Source organism: Drosophila miranda, chromosome 3 (genome assembly GCF_003369915.1).
Source record: "Drosophila miranda strain MSH22 chromosome 3, D.miranda_PacBio2.1, whole genome shotgun sequence".
In the NCBI taxonomy this organism is placed as follows: Eukaryota; Metazoa; Arthropoda; class Insecta; order Diptera; family Drosophilidae; genus Drosophila; species Drosophila miranda.
Window position 1 is genome coordinate 14,988,438 of NC_046676.1, and position 18,398 is coordinate 15,006,835.

Genomic DNA, 18,398 nt, shown 5'->3' on the forward strand with positions numbered 1-18,398 from the left:
ATAGAACAAGACACACTCCACTTCCAAAGGGGGACGGGGGGACGGGGGGACGGGGGGAGGGATGGATTCCTGTAGATAGGGAGCAGAATTTCCTGTTGTTCGGGCTGCCCGCAAAAGTAGGCAACAATAATTTCGTTTGCCAAAGTTCGAGCAGAAGCTGCGGTGGCGGCGACAAATCGAAGGGAGGACCCGACCGTAAGCTCCTTTTGGGCCATGTTCATCTTGTGGCTTGCTTACTTTTGCATATGTGTATGAGTGCGTGTGTGTGTGAGCCATGAATTATTGATTTTTCGATCAGCGCAAAACAAACGAATACGAAACAAAGCAATGGATCTTTTCTTTTCCCCCAAGATGCCAGCTTTTGTTGGATAATTGTTGCGAGGGTCAGGGACGCGATGAGGAATAGCCCCACATTTCATTCTTTTCGTTCATTTGATATTAATAACATTCGGGGAAAACCAGAAAAACCAGAAAAACAGAGGCAGTCCTTAGAGATAGCGAGGCGGAAGGCGCAAGGTCACAACGGAGTCACAGATTTAGTTGACTTGTTGCCTCGCCCAACACCACCCACCGCCGTTCTCTTTGCCACAGCTGACGGCACGTTCGTGTCTGCTCATTAACAAGGCAGCGCGTGGAAAAGTATCTCATTAAAAGTGCGGTGCAACTGCCTTGGTTTTCCATTTTCTCTTCTCTTCTCTTCACTTTTTTTTTTTTTATTCTTATTTGTGTAAATGCATTTGCTGCTCTCCGTTTCTGGGGCAAAGGAGGAGAAGGCGGGGGCAGCCGCTCAGCGGCTTCCCAAAATTTATATTCACAAAAATATCCCATCCAACAAAAACAACGATGGGAGATAAAAAAAAAGATATTTGACGCCAACTAACAAAAACAATTTCCGCTTGCCTCCCCGCCTACACCCAGCCAGCCGCCGACCGAGCCCCCGACCGACCGGCACGCCCCCTTAAGCTTATGTGCCTGGCATGCCACAGCGGCAGCTCCTGCTCCTCCCCCTCCTACTCCTGTACCCTCTTTTTCCCGCTCCCCAATCTGCACGCTTGAAACAACAGCCTTGGGCGCTCTCTTGTTTGAGATTCAGCTTCCGGCAAGCATTTTAATTTTTTGTGCCACGTGGGGGATTCTTTTGCACTTCCCTCGCTATCCTCCACCCCCCCTTTGTCCCTCTCTCTCTCTCTATCTCCCCCTCTGTCTATCTTCTTTTTTTGGTGCTTTTTATGCTTCTTTCTTTCATTCTGTTTTGTTTTTGCAGTGGTTTATACCCTCGCAAAGAGTATTATGATTTTACAAACACAAAATTCGATTTCTATAGATTTTTTTTGGTAATAATTTGTAGAAATCTGATTAAAATCGGGCTACTACTACTACAACTCCCTGTTCCAGCCACCATGAACACGCGTGACTCTCAATTTTACCAATCAGTTGTATTTTTCTGCGAAATATATCTTCTAAACCCCAATTATTTGAGTCAATATTTGTTAGAAGTGTTCGCCAGGCTTTTGGGTATTTTTTTCCATTGTAAAAAATTAAATTATTCAAAGAGAATGCAAACGTAACGTTCTTTGGTTAGTAAATATTGCATATTCATAGTATTAATGTAGATGTATTCATAGTATTCATATTCATATGCACAGATGTAAATAAAAACTAAAACGAATCACTGTTTGATAGATTTAAGCATCTATCGGCCAATACATGGTACATACTTATGTATCCCTTCGCTTATGGGAAATTTCGAAGAACCTGATCAATCTGCAATGCATATATGTATATATCAAGGAGGAGAAGCTACATACATATGTATGTCAAATACATAGCACAGGGATGAAGCTCATCTAAGTACACATGTACATAGATATCCATCAAAGAGACATTGGAACTTGCAAGGGTATCAAGTGCATCGAGTACACAAAAAAGTTGCTCTCGCACTTTCTCCCTTGTTCTATATTGCTTTCCTTTTTTGTGCGTGTGTGTGTGTGAGTCTGATTTCTCCTATGGCGTGTTTTCCTTTCTTTCTGTTCTTCTCCTGCCATGTTTTTCTCTTTTGCAAGAAGAAAGAGCGCACACACATACATACACATACACATAATTATGCGTGTCGCCTCAGAAAGTTTTCGTGAGAAGAGGTGTACCGCACGCACTTCGGCTATCTATTTTCCGGAATTTCCTAGCGACTGCTCGGAGAGTATCTCTCTTATTCTCCTCCAGTTGTACCGTTCTCTGGCCAGGGAAATTTCTTTTCCATTTCGTTGACATAAGGTAATTGTGTTTTGTACGCCACCCCGCCCCAAACTCATCCCCCCTCGGCTTAGGGCATGGGGTCCCCCGTTGGGGATAAGTTTTTCTGCAGCTAATGTATTTTTATTATTTCTACGCTTTTGCATTTCAAATGCATTCAATTCTTGCTACTTCTTGTGGCACCCGCCGAGATGTCTATCTTTGTCTTTACTTTCCGTCGTCTTTTGCTCAGCTCCCTGCCCCTGGCCCCTCTGCTTTTCCATTGATTTTACATGCAGAATGTGGGGGATCTTTCTTCGATGGGTAGGTTTCTGTCTGCTGGCTCTTCGGCTATTATTCTTTCATTTCCATTTGTGCTTTTCTTAAATTCCCGAACTTTGAAAGATGTGTGTTGCTTTTTTCTTAAATTAGCGCAGACATGAACGTGATTTGGTAGCATCTGCCTGCGAGGCATGTGGCCGAGACACACACACACACACACTCTCAGAGAGAGCAAGAGAGAGAGATGAGGCATACATCAATTGAAAATCAAGACTCTGACAAAAACTTTGCTGCTCAATTACAATTAAGATGGAGATGCTGTGCTGAAATTGAATTTTCATCATACCCCTCCTTCCCCTTCCCCATCCCCTCCCCGCACACTCTGGCCCAACTCTTTCTTCGATTCCTTGGTGCTGTTTCGGTTTCAGTTTATTTATCTGTATTTTTTTGGTATTTTGGTATTTCATCCTATTCAGTTTTTGCGATTTTCGTTTCAGCCGGATACCCTTTCGAAAAGTTGTGCGCTTTGGCTGAAGAAATATATATTTCGGATCCTCGGAATGCAGTCCATGTGTCCTTCGAGTATAAAGGAATATCTTGGGCTTAAAACTGAAGAAAAAAGATCTACTGCTTCTCATAGTTGAGAAGCAAAGAAGTTCCTAGAAAACTTTACACCCATCGGAAAAATTCCCCGGCTCCGATTGCCATTCAATTTGTGCACAAATTTCCATTAAATATATTTCATATATTGAATATAAAATAGTTACCACATTAAAAAGACTTTTAAATACATTTATATTTAAAAACCCAATTTTTAATAGAAATATGGGTATGTTTCTTGTTACCATGCCCTTTTTTCTCTCAGTGCATGTCTCCTATGTATATGGAGGAGTTCTAAGAACGGGACTCTTTGATTCCTGCTATTTTTCAATACTTCGGCAAAGGGCATTTGGCCATCGCCGCTCTCATCCTGCCCCTTTTTTCACTCTCTTACATTTGCTTTGATTGCGCTGCAATCATGGCATAAAAATCAAGCCGAAACGAGTGGTCGGTCGGAATGAGCGGGGGATGGTAGGAGGGCCAGGGGTCAGGGGTCAGGTCTCTGCATTGATGTGCACAGCTCACGAACTTTGTTTTGCTCAAAAGTTAATTATCTACAGCGTATTTTTTTTCGCTGGCGGTGTATCCATTGACTTACCAATATTGTTCGGATATAATACTGGCAGGGTGCCATCCTTTTGATATCTGGGCGGTGGCATATCCGCACCCTCCACCAGATACGTTGATGCAGCCTTCTTGCGTGCCTCATCCTGAGCAGAGAGGGTGAGAGAGAAGAGAAATATAGAGAGGGAGGGATGTATTGTATGTGTGGTATATAGATATATTATATTCCCATTCCCCGTTTGAGTAATGCCCCGTAATTACTCCACACATTTTGCCTTGTGGCATTTAGTTTCTGGGCAAAAAGGCGTTGAAAGTCGTTGGCCCGTAATTGACAGCCGCAATGACAGCGGCGACACACGGGACAGCAGCAAGGACGACGGCGGAGGAAACTCAGGGATCGGGCATGGCATTCGGCCGGGATCTGTCTGATTTATAACACGCGCGGTCGCAGTTAACGCAGTTTGCATACTTTTCAGACGCCAAATCGGGCCCAAATCGTAGACCCCCCTTCCGCCAGACTTCCAGTCTGAAGCTCTTTTGCTTTAGCTTTTGGCGGTGGGTTTTCGAGGCAGTTTCTGCGGTTTTCCTGCCGCTGCAAGATTACGGGCGATAATAAATGATTTTAATAATTTGAAACGATTTGTTTGGAGCAGCCGAAAGCTGCGTCGTTGTCTGGTTCTTCACGGAGTTGGTCCACTCTCGGGGGGCTCATCATTATCATCATCATCAGCGTCGCGTAATTAATCACGACGTCTTAGCGCCGACGACGTCGAGGCATGCCGCTTCCGTTTCCGGCTCGCTGGTCTCTCTTTCTCTGGCTCTCTGGCCTGCCACTTCCTGCCGTTGGTCCTTGAATCTTTCATCTCGAGCATTGGTAATAGCTTAAAAGCCAGTGGCGCAACCAACTCGAAAGATGGCACTCCTTTAACCCCTTTTAAGGCACGCTCCTGCCTCTCAGCAGGACATCCATTTCGGCATCATGGAGAAACTGCCTAAAAATGACAGAATTCTTTTTCTTTTTTTGCTTTTCCCCTTTTTTTTGTTCCATTCACAAATTGCATATTCATGCATCCCCTCCCCCCTCGCCCCTTGGAAAAAATGGAACTAAAAAATAGTTTTGTGGGCTGGGTCTGGGTCTATATATATGTATGTATACGGTGGAGGGGACTCCGGTGGTGTACTCACAATATATTCCGGCTGGCTGCCGCCCTCATTCGAGTAGGACTCGCTCTTCTCCGAAACGCTGGACAGCGTCTCGCCGGTGACGGTGTCATTATACGAGCTGGGCGCGTACATCTCGATGGTTGCCGTTTTTCCTGGTTGATTTGTAGTTTCCGACACTGCTAACAGCAAAAATTCGAACGAAAAAAGGTAGGAAAAAACGTGAAGCAAAAAGTTCAACCGTTGATGGCGGCGGCGACGGCGACGGCGGCGGCAGTGCACAAATATTGAAAAGGTGTAATTGGCAGTGACATTCCGAAAATTGATGATTGGGAACGACATCATGGAGCAATGGAGGTAACAAAAGCAAAGGTGGAACACCGTCCAGAGACAGAGCCAGAGACAGAGTCGGGTCCAGGTCCAGGTCCAGGTCCAGAGTCCAGAGTCCAGGTCCAATTGAAAGGCGATGGAGTTTTGAGGTGGCGTTGGGGCCAATTGTATGTTGGTTCCAGGCAATGCAAATCAAATGCAAATAGCCAAGAATGCCATTGACCCAGACGAGTCGAGGGGATGAGAGTGGTTTAAAGGGGGTTCAATCGGGTTAATGGGAGTAGTGCCGTGGGACAGGGATTGATGGGGTGGTGGGGGTGGATGTGGTGCAGGCATGGAGTGAGGGCATTGTTTTAAATTATTCACATTTGTTGTGCATTTCGTTGCAGTTCAATAAGAGAGAGAGAGAGAGAACAGAGATGAAGGGTATAAAAAGAGCGAGTGGGCCAAAAAAATAACATCGTAATGAGATCCAGGCGGCATTTCGAGGAAAAGAGTAAATTTCCAATTAAATCATTTATGACACAATTTCCGCAATGATTAACAATTTTTGTGTGTGTGTGCCACATGCCACAGATTGTGTTGTTGTTGTTCCATTCCATTACAGCGTTGCAGGTTATGAAAAAGAGTTGTAAGAAATTTATATGATATAGTAAATATTATTAACAATTTTCATTTGGAAACTGCCATTGTTGCTGTTGTTTGCTGCTCCTGCTGTTTTTCAATTCCGAGAGAAAGCCATTGACACGTATGCCCCATACTACATGCCCCAATGTAAGGTAGAGGCCCCACTGTGCTGCCGATAGTTAAATGGACACTACTCTGTCGCCTATCGCCATCATCAGCATCATCATCAGCATCATCATCAGCATCATCATCAGCATCATCGTTGTCGTTGTCCTGGCCATTCCAGGCAAAGACTATAGCCAAATGGTTTCTTAATAATACATTCTCCGGCGCGAGGGAGAGGGGACACGTTCTCCGTTCTCCGTTTACGTGACATTCGGGGACTATTAGCCCCATCTCGTCCGGAATTGTTTTAGGTATTTTGTTAATTTGAGAGCACTAGGAAGCACAGAGAGGAGAGCCATTTCGGCTACACGTGTGTTGCACGAGTGTAATAAATATTTAACAAATTGAAAATGAAATTCGTTTTGCTTGTTTGGTCAGTGTTTTTTTCAGTTGTGTTTCAGTTTACCAAATCCCATGACATTTGCACATACATGCACATATCGCATTTTCCATAGAGCTGTTTTCCCCCCTCTCCAGTTACCCGTTTTTGGTTATTTGTTGGCGGCTTTCATCTGCATTTTTTATGATTTTAACAACGTTTGCCTGCATTGAATTATGTACAAATGTACATACATACACACATATACGAGTATATGGAAATGTATAACAAAGAAAAAACTATATGCCGCAGGAAAACTATCAGCGGAAAAAAACTTTTGACGAATACCCTTCGAGCTGTAGTAGCTATAGTCGGTATTGATATCTTTTTGTTCTGTGGCCATTGCTTGTGGATTGTTTATAGTGGATAAGGCTTATCTTCAGAAGCTAACAAGTTTTTCCTTTAAAAATCTGTTGCGTAAAAAAGCCGTTAAATACTACTAGCGGGTACTGATGAAAATCGGTATGTATGGGTTGTTTGGATATTGTTCATACAAAAAATACTAAAATCCCGATTAAAAAATGGGAAGGAAACATTGAAAAATACTTAATAGCCTATTCTGAAACCTACTAAACGGTCGATCCGTTTTGGGAGAGTATTTTTATATGTTAAAACATATAGAATCCTTGCCTACCGCAGATGTGAATATATTTCTGATCGTAAGATGAACCGATTCCCTGTATGTGCATAGTATTTTCTTGTATATCCGTTACTTTGATGGCCGTTATTCTTTACAATAATATTTAGCTCTATCTCGGTACCGATCCCAGAAGACCCGAGAGAGCGAGAGAGAGAGGAAGGCAGCCGAACATAGCCGAAGCGCAACTGAGCATCTCTCTCCGTCTTTCTCTCAACCGCGAGAGAGCAACACCAGGAAAGTACTCACTCTTTGCTTTCCCTGTATAAAGGATAACCAATAACGGTTGAAACTTCAAACTGAATGCTGGCAAATGACCATTTAAAACCGACATATGTATGTATAAATACATATGTACTTTTGTGTATTATATTTATGATGGTGAAACGTGCGGTTTCCTGAAGGGAAGGGAAAAACAATAGACCTGGCCTTAATCAATTAAAGCAATTAAAGCCAAAAACCGCTTACCTTGGCCCCAGAGAGAAGGCGAGTGAGATAGAGAATCAACAACATAAAACAACAAAAGCCGAATGGTTGCTAAGCTCCCCATTTGAATATAAATACTGTAGTTACTGTAGGCCCACGACCAGGCGGATACCCTGTAAGGAGTTGCTCTATTCGTTTATGGGTTACAAAACTTTGTTCTTTACGGAAGCTAAGCACTAGCCCGAATATTTGCTATCATAATTCTTTAAGCCGTCGAACGATTGAGGTACATCCCCGCGAGTGTACCCTGGCTGGTAGGTCCTCTTTACAGGTAAATCCCAGATGTGACAGACGGACAGACAGATGTGGGCAGACCTCTGCAAATCCTCTGGGAGGACAAACGGCCCAGCACATTGGTAAAACGGCGCGCACAGATGTGACAAATAATCCGCATCCGCATCAGCGTCTGGCAACACTGGCCCGCTGCACACCGCCCGCATAGAGATTACATATTTTGCACTTGTTGTTGCACTGTTTTTGTATGTGTGTGGGCCACGGCTTACAGAAGATCCTGTGGTTGCTAATGACGCCGCCGTCAGCGGCAGGAAAACGTCTGCTTTGAAGGTCTTTTCATTTAATCTCGTGTTCGTCCTTGGAAGCAGTCGCCAGCAGTCGCCAGAAGTCCTCGCAGAAACTTCTATTATTCGCTGTTTTTCCTCTTCTGATATTTTCCATTCGGTCATTTGAATGGCAGAGTGCATTGCAATCGACTTGAGTTATTTCTTGCTTTTGTCTCTGCTCTTCAGCAATTTATGATTTCCCTCCTTGAATGGATGGAATGGAGAATGCCGCCTTGGAGGTGGCGGTGGAGGTGGCTCCTCCGTGCAGGAGGTGTCCACGGACAATGTCCTAAGCGGCAAACTTTTCGACATTGCTGACCCAGCCCTCTGCTTGTGCTTGTGCTTTTGCTGTGCTATCGGCCCGAGCGCTTATCTCTTCAGATTCGATGGCACAGCTCTCTCTCTCTCTCTTACGCACGCCCCAAACCCACTTCCACTTCCACTCCCCAAGCCCCCCGTCAATTGTTTAAAGAGTGTCAAAGTCAAGTGCTTTCCAGTGCTGGACTTTGGGGCGGTCCATCGGATTGAATAGAGTTTCGAAGTTGGGGCTGAGGGATGCCTTATCGCTAGGAGCAACGTTGGCATAAAAGTTTCGACTCGCCAAGTCGTAAAAGTGTCGCACACTTTCCCAAACTCTCAAAATCCACGGATCGGGTTGTTTGCAATTTTATTTTTGCGCCACTCAACCGACACTCTCCGCCAAATGGGGCTTTTTACCTTTTTGCGCAGCCAAAAACTCTAAAAGAAAGTGAGTTTTCCCAAAGATAATACTCGAACTCGAAGCTGGATGGAAATTCGAGTACTCGGACAATTTGCAGTTTGATCAGCTTACTCCAGGCAGGAATAGGCACACCAAAGAGGCTTGACTTGCATACATATATTCCGGGTCTGACGAGCATCTTTCATCCTGAATTTTTTCCCCAAATATAGGTCAGCATTCTGCACTGAAGAGGGCCCTTTTTTTGCACTATCCAGAAACTACACTGAGGGACACGTCTAGCTAAATAATCTTAGAACCTCCTGTTTCTGCCAGTGCAGATGCCTATAGATTTGAGAGGCCCCGCGAATGGCCATAAACATTAGAAATGACGCTATTCAGGATGGGCCAGGCTCATGCTCAGGCTCAGGATCAGGGTCCAGCACATACGAAAATGAAATATGTGGCACTGGGCACCGGCAGCGGCACCGACACTGACACCGACACCGACACCGACACTAACTCCGATTGGGAGGCTGTGGCTGTGTGGCAGTGTGGCAGCGTGTGTTCACTTGTTCGCGGCGGCCATGGCGCGGTGGCAGTGGTCGATGACCGGACCACTGGACCAGCTGCCAACCGCAGACTTTTGGCATAGTTTATCGGGACACGACGAGAGAGAGAGACAGAGATGGAAGAGAGAGCGACAAGTACAGTGAAAGGCTTCTTAGCATAGGCAGCCATTGCGGTCAGTCGTTTGGTCGTTTGGTCGTTTGGAGATGGCCTGAGGCCGCCCCCCAGATGAGATGAGATTGGACCAAAGAAGAGCCGTAGCTGGAGCTGGAGTAGGAGGATGAATTTTCGACACAAAAGCACGAATGCACATTAAAAATGCACATCCAAGGGGATGCAAACACCAGTCAAGTTTTTCGCCAGCGAATAATACATTGAAATATGCAAAGAGAAATATTCTCAACGAAAGACCTTGCCTTCGCCGCCCACACCCGATGGCTGGCTGGCTGGCCAACGCACAGTTTTCTCTCTGACAGCTCCACAGAATATACAAAAAATATGACAAAACTGGAACAGGGAAAAGTAAAAAAAATCCTTTTGGGCATTGTCAGTTATCGGCTTTTGAGAGAGACAGCGAGAGAGAGGGTTGTGGGATCTGGGCTCTGCCTAGGGGTTGAGTGCCACTACTCCACTACCACTACTCTTCGTGCATTGTCACAAAAATGTTTGTTGGGAGGAGAAACCCCCGCCGTTTGTATACCCTTACTTCAGTGGGATTCTTATTATATTGCAGAGCTTACAGAGTCGATTGATGGTGCACACTGATAAAGTAGACGAAAAAAACCAAGCATGCACGAGCATGTGCACTCTCTTTCGGCTGATTGGGCCGAGCGCACACCCACAACAACTTAAACAGATGCATGTGTGTCTGAGCGAGAGAGAGACACAAGCCGCTCGATCAAACCAGCTTTATCTCTTTGCAGAGCTTTTCTCTCAAGCACAAGCACACTCATGCTTACGCAAAAGCTGAGAGTGATCGAAAAGATAACGAAACAAAAACAGAATCGAATGTGTCTTTTTCTTCTACCTTCAATACTTTGGATACCCTTAAAGGGCATCAGAAGCTTCGGCTAGTTCCTTTCATGTTTTGTTTTTGTAGCATTTGTGAAATATGAATTTTCCATTTCTGTGGATTGTCGGGAGTGTGCATTCGTGCCCCTCAGCAGCTGCAGCAGCAACATTTCCATTGTGCCACACACACACTGACGCTACTGGAAATGAAAGACAGAAATAATGGAGTCTATGCCTGGGACTGGTCCTCGTCTGAACTGGAGAAGAAGAGCTGGGCTGTGCTTGGGGATTCTTAGGGAAAATATCTTATTTATGCCCTGCAGCCTCAGCTGCAACTGCAGCACTCTCTCTCGTGCGTTGCCTATTCGTTTGTAAATGTCAAAAAATTGTTGGCCCACATTTTCCACTGCTGCCTACGATTAAGTCTATTTCGGGTTGGGGCATGCCCCCCCTCTGTACCACTCTTCTCTCCCCACTTAATGAATCAAAAGTTTGACTAAAAGTCAAACGTTTGCATAAACTCTATGTCTTTGGGGGTGACAAATATGTATGTATGTATCTTTTGTCAAGCGGAAAAGACACACAAAAACTAACAAAATTTTGGTGGAAAGGACTTTCATTTGCAGCTGCAACGCACACATATGTATACTAAACGAACACGTGCATGTGCATAATGTTGCCTCATGCTTTGTGCGTCTTGCCCCTTTCTGGCTGGGGAAATAATTTGGTTAGCGACGTTGCGTGCTGGCATGCGGCACGTCTTACCGGTTCGTAGCCTGGCATATCGCGTATACGCCAGGCATGCCACATCAACCAAGAATTGGGTCGAATTTGGTGTGTGCCTCTGCTTTAAGGCATTGGCATTGGCCCTCTTGAAATATAATTTCATATTAATAAACAATCCTCAACTCAAGACGAGGTTCCGGGGCTTGTGGAGCCTGGGCAAACATGTCCTACACTTGTCGACACGTGCTCCTTGCTGTATGGTCTCTGCCCCACCGCTCTCGCTCTCTCTCACTCTTTCTCTGTCTGTCTTTCCTGCTGTCTGCAGAGAAAGCAATCTGATTTCCGAAAGATTGTGCATTCAGCTAAGAAAACGATGCACATTTGTCTTGCTCCCGGAGTGCCACAGTGGAGTGGCAAGGAACTTCTTCGGTCTGAGCTACTGCTCAAACCCCCATTCCTTGTCTGTCTGGGGGACCAGGATGCATCATTATTTTCTGTCATTATTATATTCTTGTCTTGCGTTGTCTGTTCGAAGGAGCAGAGCAAAGCAGAGCAGACTTCTTGCCACGCTCTCGGCCATGGTTTCCCCCACGGAAATTACAAGACTTCTCTCTGGCATATGCGGCGGTATGAGCCGCCTTATCCCTTTGACCCCCAGCAGAAAGGATTGTGTGCAGGAAATTGTTTAGTGCATGCATATCTGCGTATCCTTAGTCGGCCATCGGAAGCTGCACAACGCGCTCGCATTCCCATCTCATCCGCATCCGGCGGTGTCACGGAACTGGTGCCGTCTGCCGGGGAAGCTGCAACATGGCATGGATGATGTTTCAGCGAAGCCCAAGTGGCAAGTGCCTCTCCTCTCTCCTTGTCTCTCTCTCGTAAGAACCCAAATTAAACGGAATATAATATAATCAAGAGGCAACAACAGGCAACAGCAAATACATATATAAATAACACAAATTATATAAGAAAAAGGAATGAAACGAACCTTTCTTGCGACGCTGGTGCACAAAGAACCAGGCAACCAGTGCGGCGTTCACCAGAAGAAACCCAAAGGCCGCCAGAGAGATGCCAATTATGACCAGGTTCGGGATATTGCCCGTCGCCGAGTCCTCGGTTAACTCCGCTGGCATCAGTTCAAGTCCTTGGGACCAAACAAAAAACCATGAAAATAATCAAAAGTACAAAAAACAAATAAAAGAGATGCTTGCAAAAATAAAATAAAATGAAACAATAAATAAATACAAAATGAAAAATTGTAATACAGAAAACAAAAAAAGTAAATAAAAGAGAAAAATATTATAGTATATCAAAGGGAATAAAAAAAGAAATGAATGCGACATCGTACATAGTTTCAAATGGATGCCCATCGGACTTCCATTTCCCCCATCTCGGATTTGGGATCTGGTTGCCATGGCGAGGCGCACGCAGCAGCAGCGGCAGCGGCAGAGAAATCAAATAAAGAAGTCCACGAGTGACGCAAATCACGTAGTAGATGCCACCCTCCCATCCCCTCCCGTACATGTGATGGCAAATGAAATTAGCGACGCCATCGCCATCGTCATCGCAATGGCCGGCCCAACGTTTGACCACGAGGGGGCGCACGTGTACGCGTCCCGGGCAACGCCCACAAAATTAAAAGGAGTGCCCGTGCACCGACAAAGGAGCGGCATCGGGTCGCGGCTATTATAAATTCTAATTTCCCCTAACCCTATCCTCCAGAACAGAAAAAACAGCAACAACAGCAGCAAGGAGCAGGCTACTCCTCTGTTCATCCGCATACCACGTTTGAGCCGCTTCTCGTTCCGTTTGTGCAGACAACAGCCGATGACAAACACGTTGAGCAGCACAACAACAACGCCGGCACCGACTCCGACCAGCAGCATGGCCGATGTACCGCCCAATGGGGTCTGACTGGTGGTAGGTGGCCCGCCCCCCAACGAGGATGCTGGCTGTGAGGGCGGTGGCGCCTCTGCTCGTTGATGTCCATTTTCCAGTTTCCAGCGGTGACCATCGGATGTTGTCGTCGTTGTTGTTGTTGTAGATTACAATTAAGTGCAGCAAATGGGTTAAATGGAGATCGTTTGTTGAGTGCAATGCGGGAATAATGGCAAAAAATAGCAGGCAAAGAATCAGGAGTCCCTACGATTATACGGGTGGGATAAGGTTCCATTCTGTGAGGTCCCTTTGAGCTCATTCTAAGAACTGTATTCATATGATTCTAAGAACTTCATTTAATTCAGAGATTGCATCTCTTGTGAATTTTCTGTTCTCATTCGAGGAATTGGTTTCAATCCCTGAGCTTAATTGATTCTAAGTACTAGCTTACATATATTTTTACATACATACATATGTATTATGTACGTGGTCTAAGCAGTCTAATCTGTACCGTTCTTTTCGTCTGTATACCTCGCCCTTTTCGTTCGCTTTCTGCTGGCAGCAGCTTTCGTTCGCTCTCGCGCTCTAGCTCTCTCTATATTTCGGTTGCTAGCAGCAGGGTCTCAGCTGCTCTCCCGCGCCCAATTTAAGCGTCGTTCGCTTAGACGATTATTATTCGGTTCTGCCGCCCAAGAAATTCTCATCGCGAACTTAGGGCTCGCGCCTACTGTTGCTGAAATCGGAGCTCTGAAAAAAACAAACACACTGCAGCGGTGCAAGCTGAAAGCTTAAAAAGCTCGCTTCAATCAGCTCAGCTTTGATCGATCAAGCATGTTTGTTTTTTCAGCCAGCTGATTGCTGATATTTACCATCCATATTTATTTACTATGGCAGATATAATATAAAGTGGCCTGAAAAAAGCTCTCAGATCAGCTTAAAGCCAAGCTTGCGATAGTTCTAGCTTGTATATTAGCTTGTTGGTTTCTTCTGGTTTTACTTGTATTCACACTTCAAATCAGATCAAATTAGGGGAGTTCTGTGGCATCCTATTCTCATTGTCAGATAACCCAATTCCAGGGGCTAACAAATAAATTTGTATGCTTCCAGGCTTCTAATTAGGCTGATTGCTGACTATCTCCCTTGTGGGATACCTAATTGATTCCACGGCTGAATCTGGTGAACCATTTCATGACAACAGACCAGACCTAAACCATGGGATAACCGTGCGGTGGCCAATTCCTAGAGCCTAGAGGCAGCGAAAATCAGCTGCCATAAAAGCCGAATGGCGGACTTGCATAAATCAATGTCAGCATCAGGACAGGACTTCGAGCACAGGACTCGCGGCTAATTTGAATAGCACTCCTCGTAGTCCCAGTGGGGCGGCGCTTACCTTTGGTTTGGGCCCGCGTCAGGTCCGGCAGGTAGGCGCTCTGGCCGAGCTCGTTCCATGCCATCACCGAGAACAGATAGAGCGTATCCATGTGTAGTCCTGCGATGGTCAGTTTGTGGCTATTCGGCAGCCCATCAATGTACTTGTACTGCTCACGGTCGACGATTCTGCAAATGAGAAATGAGATGTTGTTGCAGTGGCCGTTTCCGTTGCAGTTGCAGTTGCAGCATGCGGAATAGATGGTATGCAGAGTAGAGAGCAATTTCATTTGGGCACATACCTATAGCGCACACGATAGGAGGCCTTTAGGCCGCCATCGAAGCCAGGCGTCCAGGCCACAGTGACGGCATCGTGGGTCACATTCAGTATGTTGAGGCTGAGCGGTGGATCCGGCTGGGAGGTGATTTCCAGCCGCACAGTCTCGATGGTCTCGCCCAGCTCGTTGCGGGCAATGCACTCGTACGCCCCATAGTCGGCGGGGGCCACCTTGTCGACGATGAGGGTCGACTCGTAGGTCAGGGAGTCTATCTTTCGCTCCTCCACCTCGTACTTGTAGGTGCGATTGATGGGCAGATCCTTCTTGTCCTGCCGCCAGATGAACTGCGGCCTTGGCGATGCCTGGGCACGGCACGGCAGCCTGCCCCGCTCCCCCGTGCCGCTGGCCGCCCGCATCATGGTCGGTGACTTGGTAATCTCCGGTGCAACTGCAACGCAAGATTGAGGGGGGAGTGAAATGTGCACCCGGTGGCATTGATTCGACCACTACTTACACTTGACCACGAGCAGGACATCGCGGTTGGTGGGATTGGCCACGCGATTGTCGGCCACACAACGAAAATTGCCCACATCCTCGCGCTGGGCATCCTTGAGGTGCAGGTAGGAGGTGCCGTTGGCAAAGGTCGTCGATGTCTTGACGGTCATGTCGTAGCCCACGCGCTCCCACTTGACATGCTCCTCGGTGAGCGGCTTGCCCTCGACGCTGCACGAGAGCATCGCCTCCTCGCCGGGATTCACGATGATGTTCTCCGACACCGTCTTGATGCTGGTGCCATCTGTTGGTACAATGGAGAGCACGATTATTGAGGGGAGTCCCCACTCGCTCGTTGGAGAGCCGGACAACTCACATTCCACCACCACGGTGATGTTCAGCGTGGCCTTGCCCTGCGTATTGCTGGCGCTGCACGAGTAGACCCCCGCGTCGTCGCGGTGCAGCCGCGAGAAATTGAGACTGCCGCCGTCCGCAAAGATGCGGTGCTCGCCGCCCTGCGGGATCGTGGCTCCATCTTTGGTCCACTTGTACTCCACCGCCGTCGGATTGGCCTTCGTCTGGAGCGCCACCTGCAGCGACTCACCCTCCACGCCGACGGCTGTCGATGAGGGCGGCGGCACGAACTTGGGTCGATCTAGGGGGAGGGTCAGATTTGGATCTCGCTCTCATCTAATTGCTTAATTAGCGAACTTACACAGGACATCCAGGCTGACGGCCTCGTGGACGCTCCGCTGCAACGCCTCGTTGGCGCTCTGGCAAGTGTAGACCACGCCGTTCATTTCCTGTGTGATGTTTACCCTGAACTCCAGCGTGGATACTGTGCCGCCCCAGAGGCCCGGCTTGGACGTGTTATTAATGCCTGTGTGTCGGTGGATGGGCAGATAGAGCACGGGGCACGGGGCACAGGGCAGAGGGCACAAGGCACAGGTCAGAGGGCACAGGGAGCATTGTTGCAACCGAGAAGCGAACAGAAATGGGCGTAATTTTAGTGACTGGCAAGCGAACCGGATGCTGTCTCGTGGCAACGCCTCACAGCGGCAGAAGCAGCAAAAACAGACAGACAGGGAGTGGAAAGTGCATTATAGGCGCCGCCAAGTCCGTGGCGAATGGGCAAACTTCCAATTGCCAAAATCGCCATAGTACACAGCGCATCGTACGTACCTTCAATGGGTATGCCATCCTTCCACCAGGACAGCTTTGCAGGCGGATTGCTGGAGCTGGAGTCACAGATGATGGCCGCCTGCATGCCAGGTCGCAGCTCTTCCGGTTCAATGCGTATTTTGACCGTCTCGGGGGCAACTGCAAGGGAGGATGGATATGGAGACAGGGATAATAATGGGAGGGGCATAATGGAATGGGCATGGGAGCCCCACAATCTACTCACAATGAACGCTTAGCGTGGTCGACTGAAAGAGCGGTATTTCTGTGGCGCTGTTGGAGGCCTCGCATCGGTACTGCGCCTGATTGTCCGTCACATTCGCCAGGATGGTGATTTCGGCCGAAACGGACTTGTCTGCCGCGCGTATTACGGAATTGATCTGCAAATCGGACATAACGGGCAAAACGGTACAGGTACGGCAGAGTCTCTCTCTGTGGGGTATGCATTTTTCATTTTGTGGCTAAAATACAATCTTATCTGTGGCTGTGGCCTGCGGGAGCAGCAAGCTGCAGGACACTGGGCACAGATGAATCCCCAAGGGCGGCTTACAAAAACAGGAAGCCGCACCTGCAACTGCCGCACACAAAAGTATACAAAAGTATGCGGCAGCAGCAGTAACAGCTGTGATTTGTGGTTTTATATGGTGCTTTGAAAGGATATGCTCTGCGCTTGGGGCAGACATGATAGCTATGATAACAAGATATGAAAAGTGTAACGATTTTTGATAAAGATTTAACCAGTCACAGCACATTTAAATGATTTTTCTCATTAAATATGAGTAAAGAAGCAGTTAAGACCCCAGTTTGAGGTGGAAATAATGGGTTATTCTCATGGAAATCGATTTATTTCTGTTAGGCTACCAAAAGACCAACCAAAGCTTACAGATTTCGGTATTAGTACAAATACATGTCCTGTGCATGACGAGGCACATTGATGAGTTAAGACTCAAGTTTCAATCTTTGATGGAGCCTACAGCATTAGCCATTTGGTCACATTTCTCATTAGATAAGAATAAAGATTGGATTAATACAAAATCGATTCATATCTCTTATGTATTAGAAACAGACTGCATTTAAAGGTTCGACTTGTTCTCTCCTTCCTCTATCCATCATGCTTCTCTCGCTCTTTCTATCTCGCTTTGTATCTGATAGCTACGTACACAATGATAGTTTGCCCTGATAGTTTGTGCCCCGCTTTCATTGGATACAGATAGAGATAGAGATGGAAGGTGTGAAACCCCCAATGGATGCCGTGGTTCTGCTGGCATACAGAACCGTACAAAGAGCCCAGGGGCCCACAGATAGAATGTGGCGCGGTCGCAGGGTGGCCTCATTAGCACTTTAAGCCCATAAAGCGGAAGCGGAAATGGTCAACAAAAGCGCCATTATTGTTTTGCGGATGTTTGCTGTGGCCTGGTGTTGATAGTGCTTTCGTGCTGCTGCGACTGCTCCGTGTGTGGGTGTGTGTGTGGGTGTATATTTGTGTGCTGCAGTAAAAGGGGGGAAAACAAAGGGAAAACACTCACCCTCTTGTCGTTTTTGTACCACGTGAGCGTCGCCAACGGATTGCCGCCTGATGAAACGCAAAGGAGTTTTTGCACAGAGCCAGCCGGGATAATTTGTCCCTCTATATAGCCGGAAATTAATGGCGGTGCGGGAGGATCTGCAGAAGACAAACACAAAAAAAAAGTGACATAAGAAAAACGTTTGCTGCCGCAGAAAGAGAGACACAGCGACAAAAAGCCAAACAAAAGAGCAGAATGTGGTGGAACGAACAAATTGTGGCTACACCCCCATCCGCGCAAAAAAAAAACTTGGCCACGAGGCCAGGAAATTATGGCCTACAACAAGAGCAAAGGACTAGGCGCCCAGGAACCACCGCTGTGTCCTGCTTGTGCTGGAAGCTGAAGCGTGCAGCAGGGGGAGCAGGGGGGGCTGCCAAGCGGCCAAACAATAAAAATTAAAATTATTTAATTTGCCGCGCATAAAGTACAAATATCTGCAGGGTGTCCGCATCCTCAAGGCGTCCTTGAATGTGCCTTGTGAGTCCGCTGTCCGAGGCAGGACATGCTCGGCCATGGGGTCCTTTGCTCATTACCTTCGGGGCCTGTTAGTCATTTTCACAGTGCTTTTGTGTATGGGAATGGGCAATAAATGTAAATCTCTCCCTCTCTTTCTT

General features: G+C 46.9%; 1 protein-coding gene across 4 annotated transcripts in view; it reads right to left on the reverse strand.

Annotated features, from left to right (window-relative positions):
• Window positions 1-18,398, reverse strand: part of LOC108160247 (nephrin) — a 62,253-nt gene that overhangs the window by 11,164 nt on the left and 32,691 nt on the right. Inside the window, exons 9-20 of one of the 4 annotated variants that reach the window (XM_017294109.2) lie at window positions 17,746-17,882; window positions 16,446-16,599; window positions 16,223-16,360; window positions 15,756-15,920; window positions 15,417-15,695; window positions 15,063-15,344; window positions 14,573-14,996; window positions 14,293-14,459; window positions 12,808-12,996; window positions 12,013-12,168; window positions 4,861-5,015; window positions 3,710-3,821 (exon numbers count right to left, since the gene is read on the reverse strand). In XM_017294109.2, the coding sequence (XP_017149598.1) occupies window positions 3,710-3,821; window positions 4,861-5,015; window positions 12,013-12,168; window positions 12,808-12,996; window positions 14,293-14,459; window positions 14,573-14,996; window positions 15,063-15,344; window positions 15,417-15,695; window positions 15,756-15,920; window positions 16,223-16,360; window positions 16,446-16,599; window positions 17,746-17,882 (2,358 nt within the window). Of the gene's footprint in view, window positions 1-3,709; window positions 3,822-4,860; window positions 5,019-12,012; window positions 12,169-12,807; window positions 12,997-14,292; window positions 14,460-14,572; window positions 14,997-15,062; window positions 15,345-15,416; window positions 15,696-15,755; window positions 15,921-16,222; window positions 16,361-16,445; window positions 16,600-17,745; window positions 17,883-18,398 lie in introns of all 4 variants that reach the window. The other 3 variants (XM_017294107.2, XM_033391187.1, XM_017294108.2) reach the window with 3 other exon arrangements.